The 18,490-nt window shown below is 38.4% G+C and overlaps 1 protein-coding gene across 2 annotated transcripts; it reads left to right on the plus strand.

Annotated features, from left to right (window-relative positions):
* The first annotated feature begins 1,079 nt into the window (after positions 1-1,079).
* Positions 1,080-13,223, plus strand: LOC117291513 (myoneurin-like). 2 transcript variants are annotated; one of them, XM_033773261.1, is made up of 7 exons: positions 1,080-1,231; positions 2,537-3,720; positions 4,086-4,175; positions 5,100-5,204; positions 7,763-7,928; positions 9,186-9,493; positions 10,072-13,223. In XM_033773261.1, exons 1-7 carry the CDS (start codon positions 1,205-1,207, stop codon positions 11,084-11,086), a joined length of 2,895 nt encoding a protein of 964 aa, XP_033629152.1. In that variant the 5' UTR covers positions 1,080-1,204; the 3' UTR covers positions 11,087-13,223. The 2 variants fall into 2 exon arrangements, with proteins under 2 accessions (XP_033629152.1, XP_033629153.1); XM_033773262.1 differs by lacking the exon at positions 5,100-5,204.
* Positions 13,224-18,490: the final 5,267 nt, after the last annotated feature.

The raw sequence follows: 18,490 nt of genomic DNA on the forward strand, positions 1-18,490 counted from the left end.
AAGTTTAATCAAAGTTTAATTAAGCAGTTAGGCAATAGGGGTTTAGGGTAATCTTGGAGGTAGGATGAATAATATTGGTGCACTGAATGTTGAGTATGTCCGATTATTATACTGCAGGGGATTGTAGAGGTGGTCATACGTTTACGTTTACGTTGATACTCGGCAGAATCCTTAAGTCAGGACGTAAGGCCAAGGGTGCTTGATTGTTGATGCAGTGCAGATCGGACACAAAAGTGCTAACAGAGAAACCAAGGCCGTGTCCGAAACGGCGACTTTGGCTAGAGCTACGGCTAGATCGCGCGCGTCTGCCTATTCTTCAACACTGGTAGACGCGTTGATCTAGACGTAGCTGTAGCCGAAGTCGTCGTTTCGGACACGGCCTAAACTGAAGAAACTGAAGATAGACCCCTCCAACTTTACTGTGATCATTCCTGGACAAAGGGTAAAGAGGGAAATCAACCGATTGTAAACCTTAAAAGCATCGCTAAGAAGGTGGCAAAACATTGTGGGTTGTCAAGCCAGCAGGCCCAGTCTCACCAACCAGGCTCAGAACTCCAAGCGATTCAGGCCTCACAAAGACCTGTCTGTATCAAACTAATCTTGCATGTGTCCCTATAAGGACAATGTTTAATTTACTGCTCTTTTTAAGTTCATTAGTAGTATTCTCCTGTGATGACCATCGGAAGAACTGTCCGTCTGGGGAGGGAGAAACTGTGGATTAAGGCGCCTCCAGTTCAACCCTTGGATATAAGCCAAGAAGGAAGAAATTACTATAATCCTTTTGTCTTTGCCTATCCCCCACGTGTGTCCTCTCTTTTAGTTTGCCTATTCCTCACTAACTAACTACACTTGCTCCCTCTGCCACCTTAAATCTTTTATTTTCTGCCCCCCCCCCCCGCCCCCGTCGCCCCGCCCCCGTCGCCCCGCCCCCTGCATTATGGTGGTCTCGGCGTAATGTGTACAAAGTAATGACATTCTTTTAAAATACAGTTTGAGGGCGCTGTGACCATTACATCTGAAAATTAAAAAGGGCGACACACAAAAACTCAACACAGCAGTCAGTCAGTGCAGACGCAGAGACGGAGGTCCCCGTTTTCCCAGAAGCGCGGCCGGTCAGCCATAAAATTTAAGCTTTTATCCAATCTGACGGGCCTTACTTGTCATGTTTGAAGGCATTTTGTAGGTCAATACCTGCGGTCAACTCATGCAGAATTCAATGGACGATAAACAGGTCAGTCATAATGTAAGAAAACGTGTCTGTTTTCTGTAAAATCCGACGATAGTTTTTATCGCGTAAAAATATTAAATAACAAAATAGGAAAACTACGCCTATAAAATGTAACAAAAAAACACAGTAAAAACACATTAATTGATAGCCATGTAATTTATAAAAGTTGGTGTGGGCCTAATGTACGGGTTATGGGTAGTATTCATATTATATTATTAATATTAGACATCATCATGACTTGAATTTAGAGGTTGTCTAGCACTTCCATTGGTAGCAGTCTAGCATAACATTTTCAATTAGTCAAAAACAAAACTGTCTGCATCATGATGGTTTTTGTCCATGGTCTAGCCATGGATGGAGGTAGAATGGTCTAGCCATGCTGCTAGCCCACGACCTTTGAGCTGTGTGTAGTAATAAATTATTCAATGTTCTAATCTATGGCTTTATTAATTTTTGTTTTTACCCATACAACGATGTGTGTTAGCACTGTAGTACAGTAGTGTATACTCAGTACTTTCCTGAGTCCTGTGAGAAAAAAAAGTGCCATTCATTACAACTATGAATGATAAGACCGATCGATGTAAAAGAGAGCCATCATTTAAAAAAACACAGCCCAATAAGGTGGGCTATAGTTACCCCTTGGACTATGACTAGAGTGGAGGTCTGTTCCGCTACCGTCTCCATGATCGATAGCGAAACAAACCGGGTGACCGAACAAACCTCATGTCATACTATACGCCTCTCTTATTAAGAGACTTAATATGTATGCATGAGGTACGTCACAATGCTAACTCAAAACGAGGCGATGGGCGCAGACACTGCAAGTGATCGAGGACGTGCGCCCATAGCCTCATTTTGGGTACGAATTATGACGTCATGCATAAATATTAAGAGAGGCGGTTAGTCATAGTAGTTCTAAGAGTAGGCTTTAGTCAGGCTGTGTCAGTGTTAAGACGGAACGCCTTACAGTTACACTTCTTGTAGTTTACAGAATTTGACTAGCCCACCTTGTCCGGGTTTATGGCTTTCTTTTAACATCAGTCATCATGACCTTTGCCTGCATTAAGAGCAGCAGCCGATTTCAAGAAACTTTACACAACTGCGTAAGTCCACTTGTGCAACGTTTTTGGCGCAACTTGCATCATAAAATTTGCGCCAAGTGGGCTTACGCAGTTTGGTAAAGTTTTGTGAAATCGGCTGCAGATATCTTAACAACTAGACCACCAAGATTGGCGGGTACATGTAGCTTTATCCAGATGCAAATTCAACATCTATTCAATTTTTTGTTTTGATTGCTATATTTTACAGAATCACGATGGACAGGAGAAGGACACGATCAGCCCTGCAGTCTCAGGATGCATGCAGCTCATCCTTCACACCATCGAAGAGAGGATAATGGATAAAGAAGATGATGCGGTCAATGAAAAGATGAAACACACAGGAGGTGGTTCACAACTACATGATGTAGACACAATTGACAAGAGCACAGCGGGCACAAACAGTGATACCGAAAGGGGAAATGATGAGGTCGGCAGTTTGAGCAGCAGCGATGGGTACAACTCTGTCGACGAGGATAAGAGCACAAATTCAAGCGAATCATGGCGTAACACCAAAAACAGCAAAACACGTCTTGATGAGAGTAGAGAAACAGACATCGAGAGGGGCATTGGGAATGGCAACGAGGCAGATCCTGATGCCAACAATGATGTTAACAGTGATTGGAGCAATGATGCAGAGATTAATAGCACTAGCAGCGAAGCAAATAGCAGTAGCAAGTTGAGCGATGTTGCAAAACCCACCACAACCAATGATTTTGAAACTGATATGTGCATGGAAACCAACTCTGAATCAAATGAAGCTGACTTTGATGCAGAGCCGGACCAGACAAGAAATGATGCAGACATGGAAACCAACGAGGGTATAGATATTAACAATATTAATAGAAACAGTTTGAAAGACATAGAGAGGCACGGCGAGGAAGTGGATTTTAATGAAAGAAGGGACGATGTGGCTGAGAGCTTGGGCGACAGTTTGGAAGTGGATACTAGCACAGATCAAAACAATGACGATGTCGGTATCAATGATGATGGTAGAAGCATTGGTGAAGAAGTCAATAATACAGAGATCGACAGTGACAGAAACACAGCTGCGTCTCTGGAAACACATCCTCCTGAGGAGTGTTCCCAAGTCGAGGAAAACACACCAGCACCTAAGACGGATGAAATTAAAAACACAATCATGGCAGAAATCTTGGAGAAAACAACTCCGATTAGTATCGGAGTTGACGAGCCCCGACCATTCTCGATGATGACTAACCAGCCACAGCACCCAGGCTTGAATCTTGAGAGCCTGCTACCGCACGAAGGGCAGAGATGGGCGATGCTCCGAGACAAAATGATGACCGCATCCCAGTTTGAGCAGTATGCAAGGCGGACACAGGGAGATCCACCATGGAGTGCTGATGAGGCTTTTATTAGTTTCTTTCTTGATCGGTAAGAAACATTTTCTGAAAAATTAGTTGTCTAAAACCAACTTGCGCACTGTTATTTTATTCATTCATTAATTTTCACTCGTCCTTGAATGAATGAAAATGAATGAACATGAATGAACGAATAAAATAACTTTTTAAAATGGTTTTGCACTGAAGAACTTACTATGGTATTTACTTGACTTTTATTACTTTTGTATGTTTGAGCACCCTGCCTGGAATTTCATCTATGAGAGGGCAGCAGGGCCAGTCTCATTTTGCAAAGGGCACTTCCTTTGGAAAATCCTGATTCATTGTGGAGCATACAACTGTAACCACACTTGAGTTGCCCTTTGCTGAATTGATAAAGAGTTTTAATTTGTCTGCCAGCTTGGAGATGTATGAATTGCTTCCTATGCCGGAGATGTCACCAAAGAAGAAAAAGACCAGACGAAAGGGCCAACCACGCAAGTATGAAAGGTGAGTGCTCGGCTCTAATCACCATTCAAAACCATAAAAAAAAAATCACTACTATTTACAACCTCATCGGTTTTGTACACACATGGTTGTACAGTTTGAGCAGTGTTGATGATAAGCTGTATTTGAGCTGTGCATACACTTTACCTGTGTGCATTACCATAGCCAAATGGTTGTAGATGGTCAGCAAGCTGTTAAGCAAATCCTGTAGTAAAGAGTCTATGACATAGTGTATGGTAACCTCGTAGCTAGGGTCAGATTGGTCAGTCCCACACCACCTTGTATCAATCAGTCATGACATATACATAGTGGGATCCTTGATGCACCACTTCAAACAATCCTCATCCTAGTACCAGCTGCACCACCATTCCAAACCATTTGGGGAACCAACTATGTGCACAGCTATCATACCATTCAAAACCATTTACTTGAATGGTTTCAAATGGTGTATCAACTTGTTTCAAAAAGGCCCCGATTGTAGGAGGGTTAAAATCACTTTCCCTGATAAATGAAGGGCATCAAATATTATGATCCATAAAAGCTACGTACATGAGGTATGATTGATAATGAGCTCTTGTAGACTCAATTACCCTTTTTGAGGTACGGCAGACACTATAGGAATACGCTGTTTGGTTTGGGTGTATACAGACAAATGTACCCAAATGCAATAGACGATGTGACCTCTGACATCACTTGAAAGCCATAACATGTTTCGCGCGCATACCGCCGGACAAATCCTTTGTGTTTTGGCAGCCAGCTAGAAAGTGTATGCAATCTTACCATGACTACACGTCTGTTTGCCCAGCGAAAAATGACGTATACACGTACAGTGTTTTGTCAACAGAGGGCGGTTTGAATGTAAACATAGGTCACATCGTCTATAGTGTCATATGAATCTAAGTTCCCCATATCTCAAAATGTATCCAGGTGTATGTCTGGTCCAGGAAAATTGCTTCCTATGACGGAGGTCAAGCAGGCTGCACCAAAGAAGAAAAAGACAAGACGAAAGGGCCAACCACGCAAGTATGAAAGGTTAGTGCTAATAGTTTAATTCCCTTAAAATCATTTTCCCTGATAAATGAAGGGCAGCCATCAAATGATCCATAAACCCTAAATTCACTGAGAGCTACACAGGCTTGATTAATAAAGCTATGTATAGACTCAATTAGCCTTTTTGAGGGTTTGGACACTACGTGTACATGTATAGGAGTGCACTGTTTGGTTTGGGTGTATACAGAAACATTTTCCCAGACCCAACAGTGTCCAATGAATTTAAGTTCACCATACATGTGCAATGTACATGTATCTCAAAATGGCTTATGTATCCTGGGGTCGATTTCACAAAGGTAGTCCTTACTTTAGGCAGGGCTCGAATTTGGGGAAAAAATCCACAAGACCGCAGGGCTTGTTGCTCAGAATTTTTACTGTTTACTGGACCGTAAGATTTTTTACAAGACCAAAATTTTGTTAGGAAAACAAAAGTTAACACGATAGAACAGCAGGCCTTTTTCATCCCTTAGGAGGCTCTTTTTTTTTGCTGTGAAACCCAATCAATAAAGTTCCATATACCTACTTCACGTCATTCTCACTGCCTCAAAAAAAAAACATCCGATTTTACAGGCAAATCACCAACAAAACACTGCAACGTGCAGCATTCATAAAAAGATCGTCATAAAAAGATTGACCAAAAATTTGACAGCAGTAGTCAGAAGCTCATCACTGTTGGTAGCCATACTTAGTAAGACGTTTGGCAACAAGACCTTACTTTTAATCCATGCAACACAGGGATGTGTGGTATTGCAACCAGACCTTCTTAATGCAAATTCAACACTTCTTTGTAAGGTATCAGACTTTACACATGGTCAGTGGTAAACAAACATCGCTGTACTAAGGTGTGCCGCCGCGCCGGGTACCAACACATCACTCCCTCGTCCCCGCTCGCTCACTCCCCGGGTGCATAAACATAAATGGTTTGAGTAAACTGAATGGAAAACTTGTATGCAGCCTGATGCACGTGAAAAAAAGGACGGATTGACGTTCCGCAGGCGTGCTCAGAACACTGATTTGACGACAAGTAAACAAAAACTTTTGTTCTAAATGAGATTGGAATACATTTTTTAATGAAAGATAATATATTTCATATAATTATTTGTAAAAGTAATTATAATTATTAGTATGCATAAAAAAAACCACAAGACCGCCGGACTTGTTCGGCATAAAGTTTACTGGACCGAAGCTAAAATCACTGACCTCGGGCCTGCGGTCCAGCGTGAAATTCGAGCCCTGCTTTAGGACTAGTCCTAAGCAATGCTAGAGATAGGACTGGTCCTAAGTTAGGACCAGTAACTCATCCTAACTTAGGACTGGTCCTATCTCTTAGCATTGCCTAGGACTAGTCCTAAGTTAGGACTACCTTTGTCAAATCCAACATCAGGTGTATGTCTGGTCCAAGAAAAGTACTGAGCTACAAATACATGTATATTATTTGTAGTCATTTTTAAATGCCCCAAATCTTTGTATATATTTGGATATTTCTGTAAAAGAGAAAAAAACAGTATTCTTGTTGTCTTTTGTTGTAATAACTACCTTTACATGTTTGTACATGTTCTCTTTTATTCACAGGGAAGACAATTTCCATGATTTTTTAGTGATAATAAATATTTGTAATCTTTAATCTTTTACTGTCTTGAAATTTGAGCCGTACAGTGCCACCCACGGTTCAAAATGATGGTCTTGCGCTCGGAATAGGCTTGTCTTGAAATGTGAGCCCTTGAGGATCAAACAGAGTTTCATGTTCCTAGGTTTTGTTAAGATGTAGCACCCAGAATGTTCACTACACCAGAAATATTTGGTTCAGTACCTAAAACATTTCCATAACCTTTAATGTTTGCTGAACTTTTAAGATAATTAAGGTTGAAAATTTAAAACCATGAGAACTACATAATATTATGTACTTTTGTATGTATTTTGAAAAAAACTCTAGGCCTATTTGGTTGTTGGGGTACTGACCAAGTTCTAAAAGTTTGAGAAAGCTTTTTGAATCCTCAAGAAACCATAATTTTTAGTAGCTCTAGCATGAAACAAGAGAGCATCAAATCTCACCAAATGCATTCCAATGGGGGACTTTTGGGGCGAAGGTGGCAGCAGACTTACCAGGTAAATCAATTGGTCTTGGCAGTGTGCGCATGCTTAGAACCGCATAGACAATCAAATTTTACCTGGTAAGTCTGCAACCACCTAGTGTTCCACGGTTTCCCATTCATGGCAGCTGAACTATGGGATCTTCCAAACCACTTTAAAAACTGCCCCATCCTGAGACTTAAAACTCACCTGTTTACTCACCTGCCCAAGTGCGTAGAGACTTCAGGCCTGATACGGCGATTGCCTCTATGCCCCCTGGTTAATGCCTTGGTGCCCTTAACAGTATAAATTTACTATTTCCTCACAGGGTGCCCTTGTCAGAAAATGTCTTGGTGCCCTTGCTCTTTCGAAAACGAAGCACACAGGCCTGAGATTGTATTATATACTTTATTAGAACTGTTTATTTAAATTTTATTATCATAACATACTTTACATTTATCTGTTCAAAGGGTCCAAAATGACACGGAGGTCAAAGTGAAGCAACCACCTAAGAAGGCAACCAAGATGGTCGATGACTTCGTCTTTGTGGAGGATCTATTTGATGATGAGGACATCTTGTCTATGGATGACAACTCAGATGATCTGGATTATGAACCGGTGTCCATCATAAGATATGTAAGAGCACCTTTTTGATTGTTTTCATCCATGTGGAGATAATTTTACCATTGTAGCGATGTGTGTTATGTTAAGCACCGTTTACTCAGTACTTTCCTTTTTAGTCAGTTTTTTCTCGAGTTCTGTGAACAAAATCACAGGCACAATACTTTGGTGGGATTCGGACCCATGATCTTTACAAATCTAGAGTAGATGTCTTACCAAATAGACCACTAAAAAAAATCCACAGAACTCGGTAAAGTACTGAGTATACAGTGCTTGAACACAATAATGTACACGTTTAAGTGTAAAACCAAACAGTATACTACACTTGTGACATCATATTTGTTTGTTTGTTTTTTATTAATTTTTATTTATTATTTATTTTGCTATTAGAAAAACAATAAGTTTGTATTTAATTGCAATATTGTGAATTAAAGACTGGCACGGATTATCATCTCTCTTTCCTCAATAGAATTAAAGGGTCTCTAGCAACTTAAAAGGCCTGCAGTCGATTTCACAAAACGCTTGGATTAATCTTATATAGTTAGGACGAGTAACCCGTCCTAACTTAGGATGGGTTCAATGTGTCTTTTGATAAGAAACTGAAGTCCTAAGATTAATCCCAAGTTAGGAAGAGTTGGTGAAATAAACGGCTTGAATAAGGCCACATAAAAAAATTGTTGATCGTTCCCGGCCCGACCCCTTTTTTTTATATATTTTTTTTTATCATAAAAAAAAAACCTTTTCAGCTGATATTTTGTTCAATATGTACAGGTTTGAAAAGATGTTCAAAGAAGGTTTTTATTCATGTTGGCAAAGCAAGAACAATTCTTCAAATATTTACTAGGGCTACACTGTGCTTTGTTGTTTGAAAAAGTTTACAGAAAATGTCATCTAGGAGTTAAATTTGTTGACAAAAATATTGAAAACATCAAAAACACACAAACCCTCTGTTTTATAGTGATTGTGAATGATTGGCATGTCAACAAAACTATTAAAAAAAACTTTAAAAAAAACTTCCCTCCCTCCCCCATCCGCAAAAAAAAAGGGATGATCAAAAATGTCTTTTTTTATGTGGCCTAACACTGGAGCCACAAAGGGCATTGCCTCCTATGCCCCTTGTTTTTCCTTGGTTCCCCTTCAAAGTGTCCCATAGACTCAACATTTTCTCAATGGATGTGCCTTTTGTTAATTGAAAATAACCTTGCCCTCTCAAAGATGAAATTCAAACCCTGACTTAATACTGTTTATAAATACTGATAATTTGTCGTACAGAAAAAGACTGCAAGTAGAAGGTTGCCGCGTCGAAGCAGCAGTAAACGAACGAGGGAAGAAACGGAAGAAATGGAAGAAGTCTCCTTAGACACACCTGATGTGCCGGATGATGATGAGTTTGAGCTCGTTAAACCACCCAAGATTAAGAAGAAAGTCAAGATTATTAAGCCCAAGCCAGAAGGACCACCACGCAAGAGAGGCCGACCAAAAAAAGATCCAAATGCCCCTCCAAAGGTTCCTGGCAAGAAAGGGCGCCCACCAATGTCCGAAGAGGAAAGACAGGCAAAACGGAGAGCGACCATTGAGACGTAAGTTCCGCTGATGATAATATTTGAGAAATTAAAATTAGCTGTAGTGTTGCAAACAACTTACCAACCAAATGGACCGATGGTATAAATGCAAAAAATAGTTAATGGCCCGACGTTTCGACCCTTGCAGAGCCTTTCTCGAAGGCTAAATATTGATAATATTTCTATAAACCTAATGGTCGTGCAAGTCCATGATGCATGTAAAGGAATATTGTTCTTTGGTCCACTCCCTTATATCTCTTAATACGATACTGCTCATTGCAATTTATCCTACCAAAAGGTGGAAATGCTGTCATTTCAACCTCCTTAGATTAGGATTCTGGTTTCAGACCTTTTTTTCCACCCATGACTTACACCCCTGCATAAACCATTGCCTTGATCTATTGGTAATAAATTGTATAAATTCTGTCAAAACTCATGTGATGGCTGATTTAGGAAAACACAAGTATGGAAGTATTGATGAATTGGTCGTATAAGTTTAAATTTAGAAAATAACTGTTTAGGTCAGGCTGCTTTGGATGTTGGCTCCATTTTGTTTGTAAATTTGAAACTAATTATTTTTGTTTTTCTCCCTGAAGAACCCGCATTCGATTGGAAGTTCTAAGAAGTTCTCTGCCCAAACGGCTTTGCTGTAAATTTTGTGATGCGCATTTCACTGAAACGGAGGCAGTGACCCTACACTACTTTGAGGTTCATCGACAGCAGAGAATCGGAGAAGCAGATCGCCTCGATCCAGCAAGCGCTTTCAACATGTCTCAAGTCACTGACATTGCCGTCCTGCTGAGAGAATGTCCAAAGTGTAAAGAGTACGTTGAAAACCTGACCCGGCACAATCGTACGCACCAGGTGCGAAACTTCATCTGCGAGGAGTGCGGCAAGTTCTTTGTGTCGCGGATACGGTTGAAGCTGCACAGGCGCATACACCAAATGGATCGAACCGGAGAGCGGTTACACTGCGACAAGTGCGACAAATCCTACCGCTGCCTTTCCAGCCTCCAAAGGCATCAGTTGATACACGCGGGCAAGAAGACGTTCATCTGCGACCAATGCGGCAAGGATTTCTTCAATAGTGTCCGACTGAGGGTGCACCGCACCGTCCACATGAAAGAGAAACCATACAAGTGTTCCGATTGCGGACGCGGCTTCACCCAACTCACCAACTTGAGGAGCCATCAGAGGGTGCACACCGGGGTAAAGCCGTACAAGTGTGACGTCTGCAATGAGTCGTTCACACATAAAGTCAGCCTGAAGACGCACCAGAAAAAGAAACATGGAATAGATTGGTGGAAGGAGAACGGGATCGAAGTAGAAGAAAGGAAGCCCAGCAGCAGGAAATCTGCCGACAAGAAACCTTCAAACAGAGGAGTGGCGGAAATGAAGACGACCATCCCGGATCAACATCATGCCCATGCCCATGCACATGCACATGCGCATGCACATGCGCACACCAATGAGGGCATGCGGAATTACGATTTTGTCAGTAATCTGATTACGCATGGCACCAAGACGTATGCACAGCTGGAGAGGAAGACTAATGTTGGTGAAGCATTTCACACCATGATGAATCCTTACGATAATCCATGGCAGTCGTGAGGTGAAGGTTCGATCGTATATTTAAGAATTCATTATGAGTGCTTTACAACATTATGGTAATTACACTGAGTGAGTTACCATCAAAAAGCTTGTAGTAGATTAGACAAAGAGTCAAGCACCCTCCAAGGTTATCAAATAACCATTTTAAACATTATTTAAATTTGTGTATTTATAGCAACTTTAGCAAGGCTAATATTAGACACAGACCAACGGCTTTTAACCTCTGCTTTTAACCACTTGAACGTATGTTATTACTGCACAAAATGTTTAATTTTTCAGTGTCCATTTTGAACTTTTGGCAGAGCGATACCACAAACTGGGCCTGTGGTGGGAAAATACCCTAAATATTACCAGTCAGCTAATTGTGATCAAATACACACTTTGTTTTCAGATTCGGTCCATGACTGAACGCATTGTTAGTTAAGTTGAACATCACTGATTTAGTTCCACATAGCTAGTATGTTCTCCATCATATCAATGCAACAAACTTGTGAAAATTTGGGCTTAATCATTTGTTTGAGTCCGGAGAAAGTAGCGAAAACCATGCAATATTTTCACCATGTACCGGTAAGTACATTTTCCTTAATTTTGGTTGCAACAATTGAAATCAGCTGTTACGTTTTTAAAAAGGTTTTCAGATACAGGTTTCTCAAACATTTTCAGAGGCAAAATGTTCACATAAACAATGGTTTTTGTGTTGACTTCATTAACAGCATTCTTTCAGACTAAACAATGGTGTTTTTTTATCTTTCTGTATTTATAATACCTTTAAAGCCATGTTGGTTGCAACCATACAGGAATTTGTTCAAAAAAGTTGTGTGACTTGCATGGTCTGTTACATCAAATATGTCAAAGGTTGCTGTAGTCATCGGTTATTTCAGAATTTAAGCTGTGTGTGTATTTGTGTGTGTGTGTTTTCCCCTTTTTCTAAAAAAGGGCGTAGCAATATTTCTTAGGTGGCAGGAACTTATTTTCGGGAAAATTGTATTTTATTGTTTTAATATTTGCAAAAGGCACCAAGGCGAAATGAAGGGGCACTCGGGCAGAACGAAGAGGCCCAGAGTGGACACACTTGATTAAGGTATCACAAGCTGAAGCTATAATGACCATACAAAACTTACTTGGTAAAGAGCACTGGCGAGCTGTTGATTATATAAAACATTATCAGAAACAACCCCCTTTTGAAGTAATGAAGTTTTAGAGAAAGAGGTATTTTTTTTTACCAACATTTGAATTGAAATAATAAGGAATAAAGCCTTTCGGAAAGAACACATTTTTACGCAACAGTATTTTTTCTGTCATTAGTATCTTGCAATTTTGACGACCAATTGAGCCCAAGTTTTCACAGGTTTGTATTTTATGCATGTTGGGATACACACAGTGAGAATGAAGGTCTTTTACAATTACTACCAACAGAACATTAAAATGTTCTGAGTGTGGATAGTTGTGGGTATGGTGGCTTCGTGGTTTCTTTCCGTGCCTTTCACATCTGTGAACATTTCTGATCACCATCTTGTTATTGGCCTTGTTGTTGAATGTGTAATGAAATAACAGTTTTACCAAATGAATACAGCTTACAAGTACATGTTATAGCTTCAATGAAGGTGAAGCTGTGCAACTTTCTTTGTTTTTGCCTCTCAAGGCGGTTGGGTCACTTTCATTTTGGAAAGTCTATGAGAAACTTTTCTTCTCATTTCTGATCACCATCCTGTTATTGGCCTTGTTGTATGTGTAATGAGGTAAGAATATTTTTACCAAATGAATACAACTTGTTGTTAGGGCCTAAAGTTTCAGGCAGGGTGAAGCTGTGCATTTTACTTTGTTTTTGCCTCTAAAAGCTGCATGTATTTTTGTCTTTGCCTGTCAAGGCGGTTGGATCAAAGTGTCACTGGCGTTGTGTACTGTTGGCATGAATGTATATGTTGTAGAAATCTAGACTTGCACAGCCTTAAAGGTCCATAAAATGGAGTCCTTTTCTTTAACTTTATGCACAATTAAGACTTACCAGAGATCTATCTACTCCCTTTGAAAAACCTGTCTTCTGTACATACAGTGCTAAAATGTAGTATTTACAAAAATGTTAATCAGTTTAAAGGCAGTGGACACTATTGGTAATTACTCGAAATAATTATTAGCATAAAACCTTTCTTGGTGACAAGTAATGGGGAGAGGTTGATAGCATAACACATTGTGAGAAACGGCTCCCTCTGAAGTGCCATAGTTTTTGAGAAAGTAATTTTCCACGAATTTGATTTCGAGACCTCAGGTTTAGAACTTGAGGTCTCGAAATCAACCATCTAAACGCACACAACTTCGTGTGACAAGAGAGTTTGTTCTTTCATTATTATCTTGCAAGTTCGATGACCGATTGAGCTCAAATTTTCACAAGTTTTTGTTTTATGGATATGTTGAGATACACCAACTGTAAAGGCTAGTCTTTGACAACTACCAATAGTGTCCACTGCCTTTAATTCATCTTGCAAAATGTTAAAAATTATGAATGTAGAAATTGCTATTTTAAAAACAAAATAACTTATTAATATTCATACTGATTTGCTAATCATTTTGTTTTCCAATTAATGTCAAATGCTTTAAAAGACTTGTTATTATTTTGTTTACTTGATCATCTCATTTTTGATTGGTGCATATGATTTATATTAAGTCAGTGGACACGTGTACAAGTTTCCTCATGAAAGAGTTTTAGTTTTCGTTTTGTATGTCATTGTTTGCTTGTAAGAAATATTGTGTGTAATTTACATTGTATCCACCTTTTATTCCTGCCGCAGTTAAAGAACTTTGTTAGAGAGTACCTTATTATGGTTTGTTGGGTGTTTGGTTTATATTTTTCTTGTGCAAGGGTGATTAGTGTTCAGTTTGTGAGCTTAGACAGTATTCTCATGCTTTATTTATATAATGATTTAAAATTCAGCGTAGTAGACTTAGTTTATCATCTTGATAATAGCAATGGATGCCTTGTAAATGTTCTTGTGAAGTTATAAGCCTTTTTGAGGTATGGCGGACTTGATACGCAGAGGTCACACGCCGCGACTGATGCCACGATCACCATGTTGGTGGTCATTAGGTTAACATGTAAACGCCGCGTCCCCTAAAATGCGCACTTCACGGAATAACATACGTTCTATTCCTATGGTCAATACGCACAAATTTACCACAACTTTAGTGTTGTAGCATTGTGTCGGCCATACCTCAAAAAGGCTTATTGTGTTCAGACAAAAGCAAACATTTGAGATAATTTTCCAAGAACAACTGAGGTTTAAGTTATTTCAGCATTTTTAATGATACCTTGGGAAACTTGCAGCTTTATTGGACAAGTTTTGAATATTTATTTGGAGCCTTTCTCTTCACATTTCTTCAGACTGTGTCATTTTACTGCTTGAGTTGGAAGACAATTCTTCGTAAAAAGCCCCTTCACCAGTGGTGTGTCTGGGAAAAGGGGAATTCACTTCTTCCAAACCACTTTATATCCATCTCTCTTTTTTTCCTATTCTAGCTTGTTTTTCCTACTCTACCTTGTAACAGAACATAGGACAATTAAAGCCATTATACACTTTCGGTACAGACAAAAACAATAGTTCACAGATTTACAAATAATTTACAGGGTTTACAGAATGTTCCATGAAATGCTTTACTTTTTGAGGAAACATTAAAACAATATCAATTCTCGATAGCGAGAATTACAGATTTATTTTAAACACATGTCATGTTACGGGGAAACGCGCAGAAACAAGAGTGGGTTTTCCAGTTATTTTCTCCCGACTCCGATGACCGATTGAGCCTAAATTTTCACAGGTTTGTTATTTTATATATAAGTTGTGATACACGAAGTGTTGGCCTTAGGACAATACTGTTTACCGAAAGTGTATAATGGCTTTAAGTCCACACGAAGATTATTTGTCAACCAGAGGCCAATTTTGAATTTTGACAGCAAGATTTTTAGACATGAGAACTAGTTAATATCGGCCACTTAATGCAATTTATGGTTTTGTATGAAAATGTCCAGTTACGCCATTGGAGCAAACCCTAAAAGAATGTTGATTATACAGTATTGTATTATTTGTTATTTTCAACTGATTGTAGGGATTTAAGCAGGTCTCTCACATTCAGGGCCCAGTTTCAAAAAGCTAGTAAGCAGAAAGTTCTGCCTAGCAAGAAATGACCAACAGGTACCAGTCACAGCAATAGTAGCCGTATGGTTTACAGTATGGTAACCCATTAAGTGCCAAGCAAAACAATGTTGTGCTAAACAAGTTTTTGTGCTTACAGACTTTATGAAATTGGACCCAGAAAAGGGGGTTGGCTCGAGCTGTTGAAGTAAAATATTAGTAGTTATTTTTTGTATCAAACAATAACCCACTAGGGAAATTGACTGGGTACATTTTTACACAATTTGGGGTTGAACAAACAAAAATGTTACTGTTTTTCAATATACATTCAGTCCCTGATATTTAAGTGATTATCATCAGTAATTTGATAAATAAATTTTAGAAGGAGCGCGCAGGCATCAATGAAAAGTATATAGTATTCAAATGGAAATTAGTGTAAAAAGTAATTATAAAAACTTGCTAAGCAAGTGTGTTTTTCAGCAGCTACATGTAAGCATTTTGATTATCGATAGTTAATGAGATGACATGAATCGTAGTGAGATGCAGCACCTTTGGGAATTGAGTCAATTATGTCATTCTTGGATAGGCAGCAAATAGGGTCATTATTTATTTAGGAAGATGTATGTGAATTTGTCACTTGTCAATGAATAGTTAATTTACAAAATTAATTTGCCTTGTCCATCTGTCCATCTGTCTTTGAGTGAATTTTGGTTTCACTGCCATTGTTGTGGGAAAACCGTTTCTCATAATTGCCAGATGTTGTTTTAACATTGTAGTCTAGTAAATTTAAGTAATTGCATGCACATTGCAATTTATCAACTAATTGTTTAAAAGGTTTTACCTGAAAGGAGGAATAAAGGACGGTGTCACAAAAGACAAAAATAAAGACAACCACTACTAAGCATTTTCAAAGAATAACGAATTATAATAATTATAATAGTGATAGTAATTTATTCAGGCATCATAATATATACAGATAAAATACATTAAAAATACATTTAAGATAAAAATATGTAACAAAATAAACCAAAAATTCGACATTTTTTAGCAATACAAGGAGCAACAGACAAAACAAAAGATTGGCTACCTAGGAGAAACAAAAAGTGAACCTAAACACTATCACCACATGAGTGTATTAATCCAACCCCAAAAAAAATTATGTATTATGATTCACATTTCAATTTAAATTTCCTGTGGGACAGTTTAATGTCTCTTAAACCTCTTGTGCAACCAAAATATTTGACATGTGTGACAAGGTTGTTAGGAAAACCAAACCAAGTGTACATACGTCCACTTGTAGCAATGCACTGAATATAATGTGTTGTACATGACCACAAGGCTCTGCTGTGGGTATTTTATCAACATAAATTTACGGTAATTGTCTATGCGTATCTGCTTTGAGACAATTTGTGTGCAGCAAATTTCAGCACTCGGTTGATATGGTTAATGTTGTCATAAGGTGTGTCACATATTAACAATTGTATTTCCATATTAATAATGTTATGTCCATATTAATAATGATGTCCATATTAATAATGATATGTCCATTGCTGACATTTGGTGCTTGCTGGGCAGCAACCACATTATGACAACAATTATTTTTTGTATTTGTATATGATTTTACCCATAATTATATTCATAGTTGATACGAATGGGATAAATCACCAGTGCTATAATTGTCAAAGGTATGACTCTTGTTCTGAGAGCACTTGCATATCATAATAAAAAGGGTGAAATACATAAATTACAGAATAGTACATCTTTTGTGACGACATTATGACGACAATCATTATGATTTTAATCATAATTATATTCATAGTTGATATGAATGGGATTGAATCACCAGTGCTATAATTGTCAAAGGCATGACTTATGTTCTGAACACTTCTGCACATCATAATCAAAGGGGTGAAATGCATTAAGTTAAAGAATAGTATTATTTATGCAAGAAATTAATTAATTTTGTATCAACATCTTTTGTTCCTACACATATGCTGTTTATGATTGTTGACATTATTTCAGAATGTGTAAAAAAATGTAAGAACTGGGCATGGTCATGGGGTCAAGAATGACAAATGCAACATTGCATTTTTTGTTTTACCTTTGGGATGTTGTGTTCTTCAATATAGAGCCCTCTATGCAATTATTTTATCTAAAGTGCTAGGTACACTAATTCCCTGCATCCTTGTATGGATTTGGGACATTTATTTTGTGAAAGATTTGCCTCACACCCCCTGAGGAAAGGACTTGGTAGTAGTGGTGTTTTTTTTCCCCCAATTTCCATTATTTTTAAAGACACTGGACACTATTGGTAATTGTTAAAGACACGTATTCTCACTTGGTGTATCTCAACATATGCATAAAATAACAAACCTGTGAACATTTTGAGCTGAATTGGTCGTCGAAGTTGTGAGATGACAATGAAAGAAAAAACACCCTTGTCACATGGAGCTGTGTGCTTTCAGATGCTTGATTTTGAGACCTCGAATTCTAAACTTTAGGTCTCGAAATCAAGAAAATGCGCTTTATAAGTCTCGTTTATTATTATTATATTATTATTCACGGAAAATTACGTCTTTCTTGTAAACTATGTCACTTAAACTACATCACTTCAGAGGGAGCCGCTTCTCACAATGTTTTATACTATCAACGTCTCCCCATTACTCATTACCAAGTAAGGTTTTATGCTAATAATTATTTTAAGTAGTTATCAATAGTGTCCACTGCCTTTAATAATGAAGAAACACATAATTTTAGGCCATTAACTATCTATTTTTTTTGCCTTTATGCCATCGTTCCTTTTGGTTGGAAAGTTGTTTGCAATGGCTAATTCTGTATTTTCTCATCATGCAAACTCATGTGGTAATTTCGTATTAAGTGAAGTATGATTTAAAGTATATTTAGATGCAATAATCGCTTGTTTTGATACATGCTGCTATAATTACAGGATTTCAACCGGCACTCACAAGTAGCCTATGAATTACGTTTAACAGCACTATACACTGGAAGCATAAATTATACTTTGTTAAAGCCATTATACACTTTCGGTAAACAGTGTTGTCCAAGTCCCACACTTCTTGTATCACAACTTATATATAAAATAACAAACCTGTGAAAATTTAGGCTCAATCAGTCATCGGAGTCGGGAGAAAATAACGGGAAAACCCACTATTGTTTCCGCTTGTTTCGCCGTGTCATGACATGTGTTTAAAATAAATCCGTAATTCTTGCGTACGAGAATTGATATTGTTTTAATGTTTTCTCAAAAAGTAAAGCATTT

Source organism: Asterias rubens, chromosome 6 (assembly GCF_902459465.1).
Source record: "Asterias rubens chromosome 6, eAstRub1.3, whole genome shotgun sequence".
NCBI lineage: Eukaryota > Metazoa > Echinodermata > Asteroidea > Forcipulatida > Asteriidae > Asterias > Asterias rubens.

Bases quoted from the DNA above. Each gene is read 5' to 3' on its own strand.
- LOC117291513 (XM_033773261.1), top strand. From the start codon at position 1,205: ATGCAGAATTCAATGGACGATAAACAG. The intron at 1,232-2,536 runs GTCAGTCATAAT...TATATTTTACAG, and splicing joins ATTCAATGGACGATAAACAG to AATCACGATGGACAGGAGAA. The intron at 7,929-9,185 runs GTAAGAGCACCT...TTTGTCGTACAG, and splicing joins CGGTGTCCATCATAAGATAT to AAAAAGACTGCAAGTAGAAG.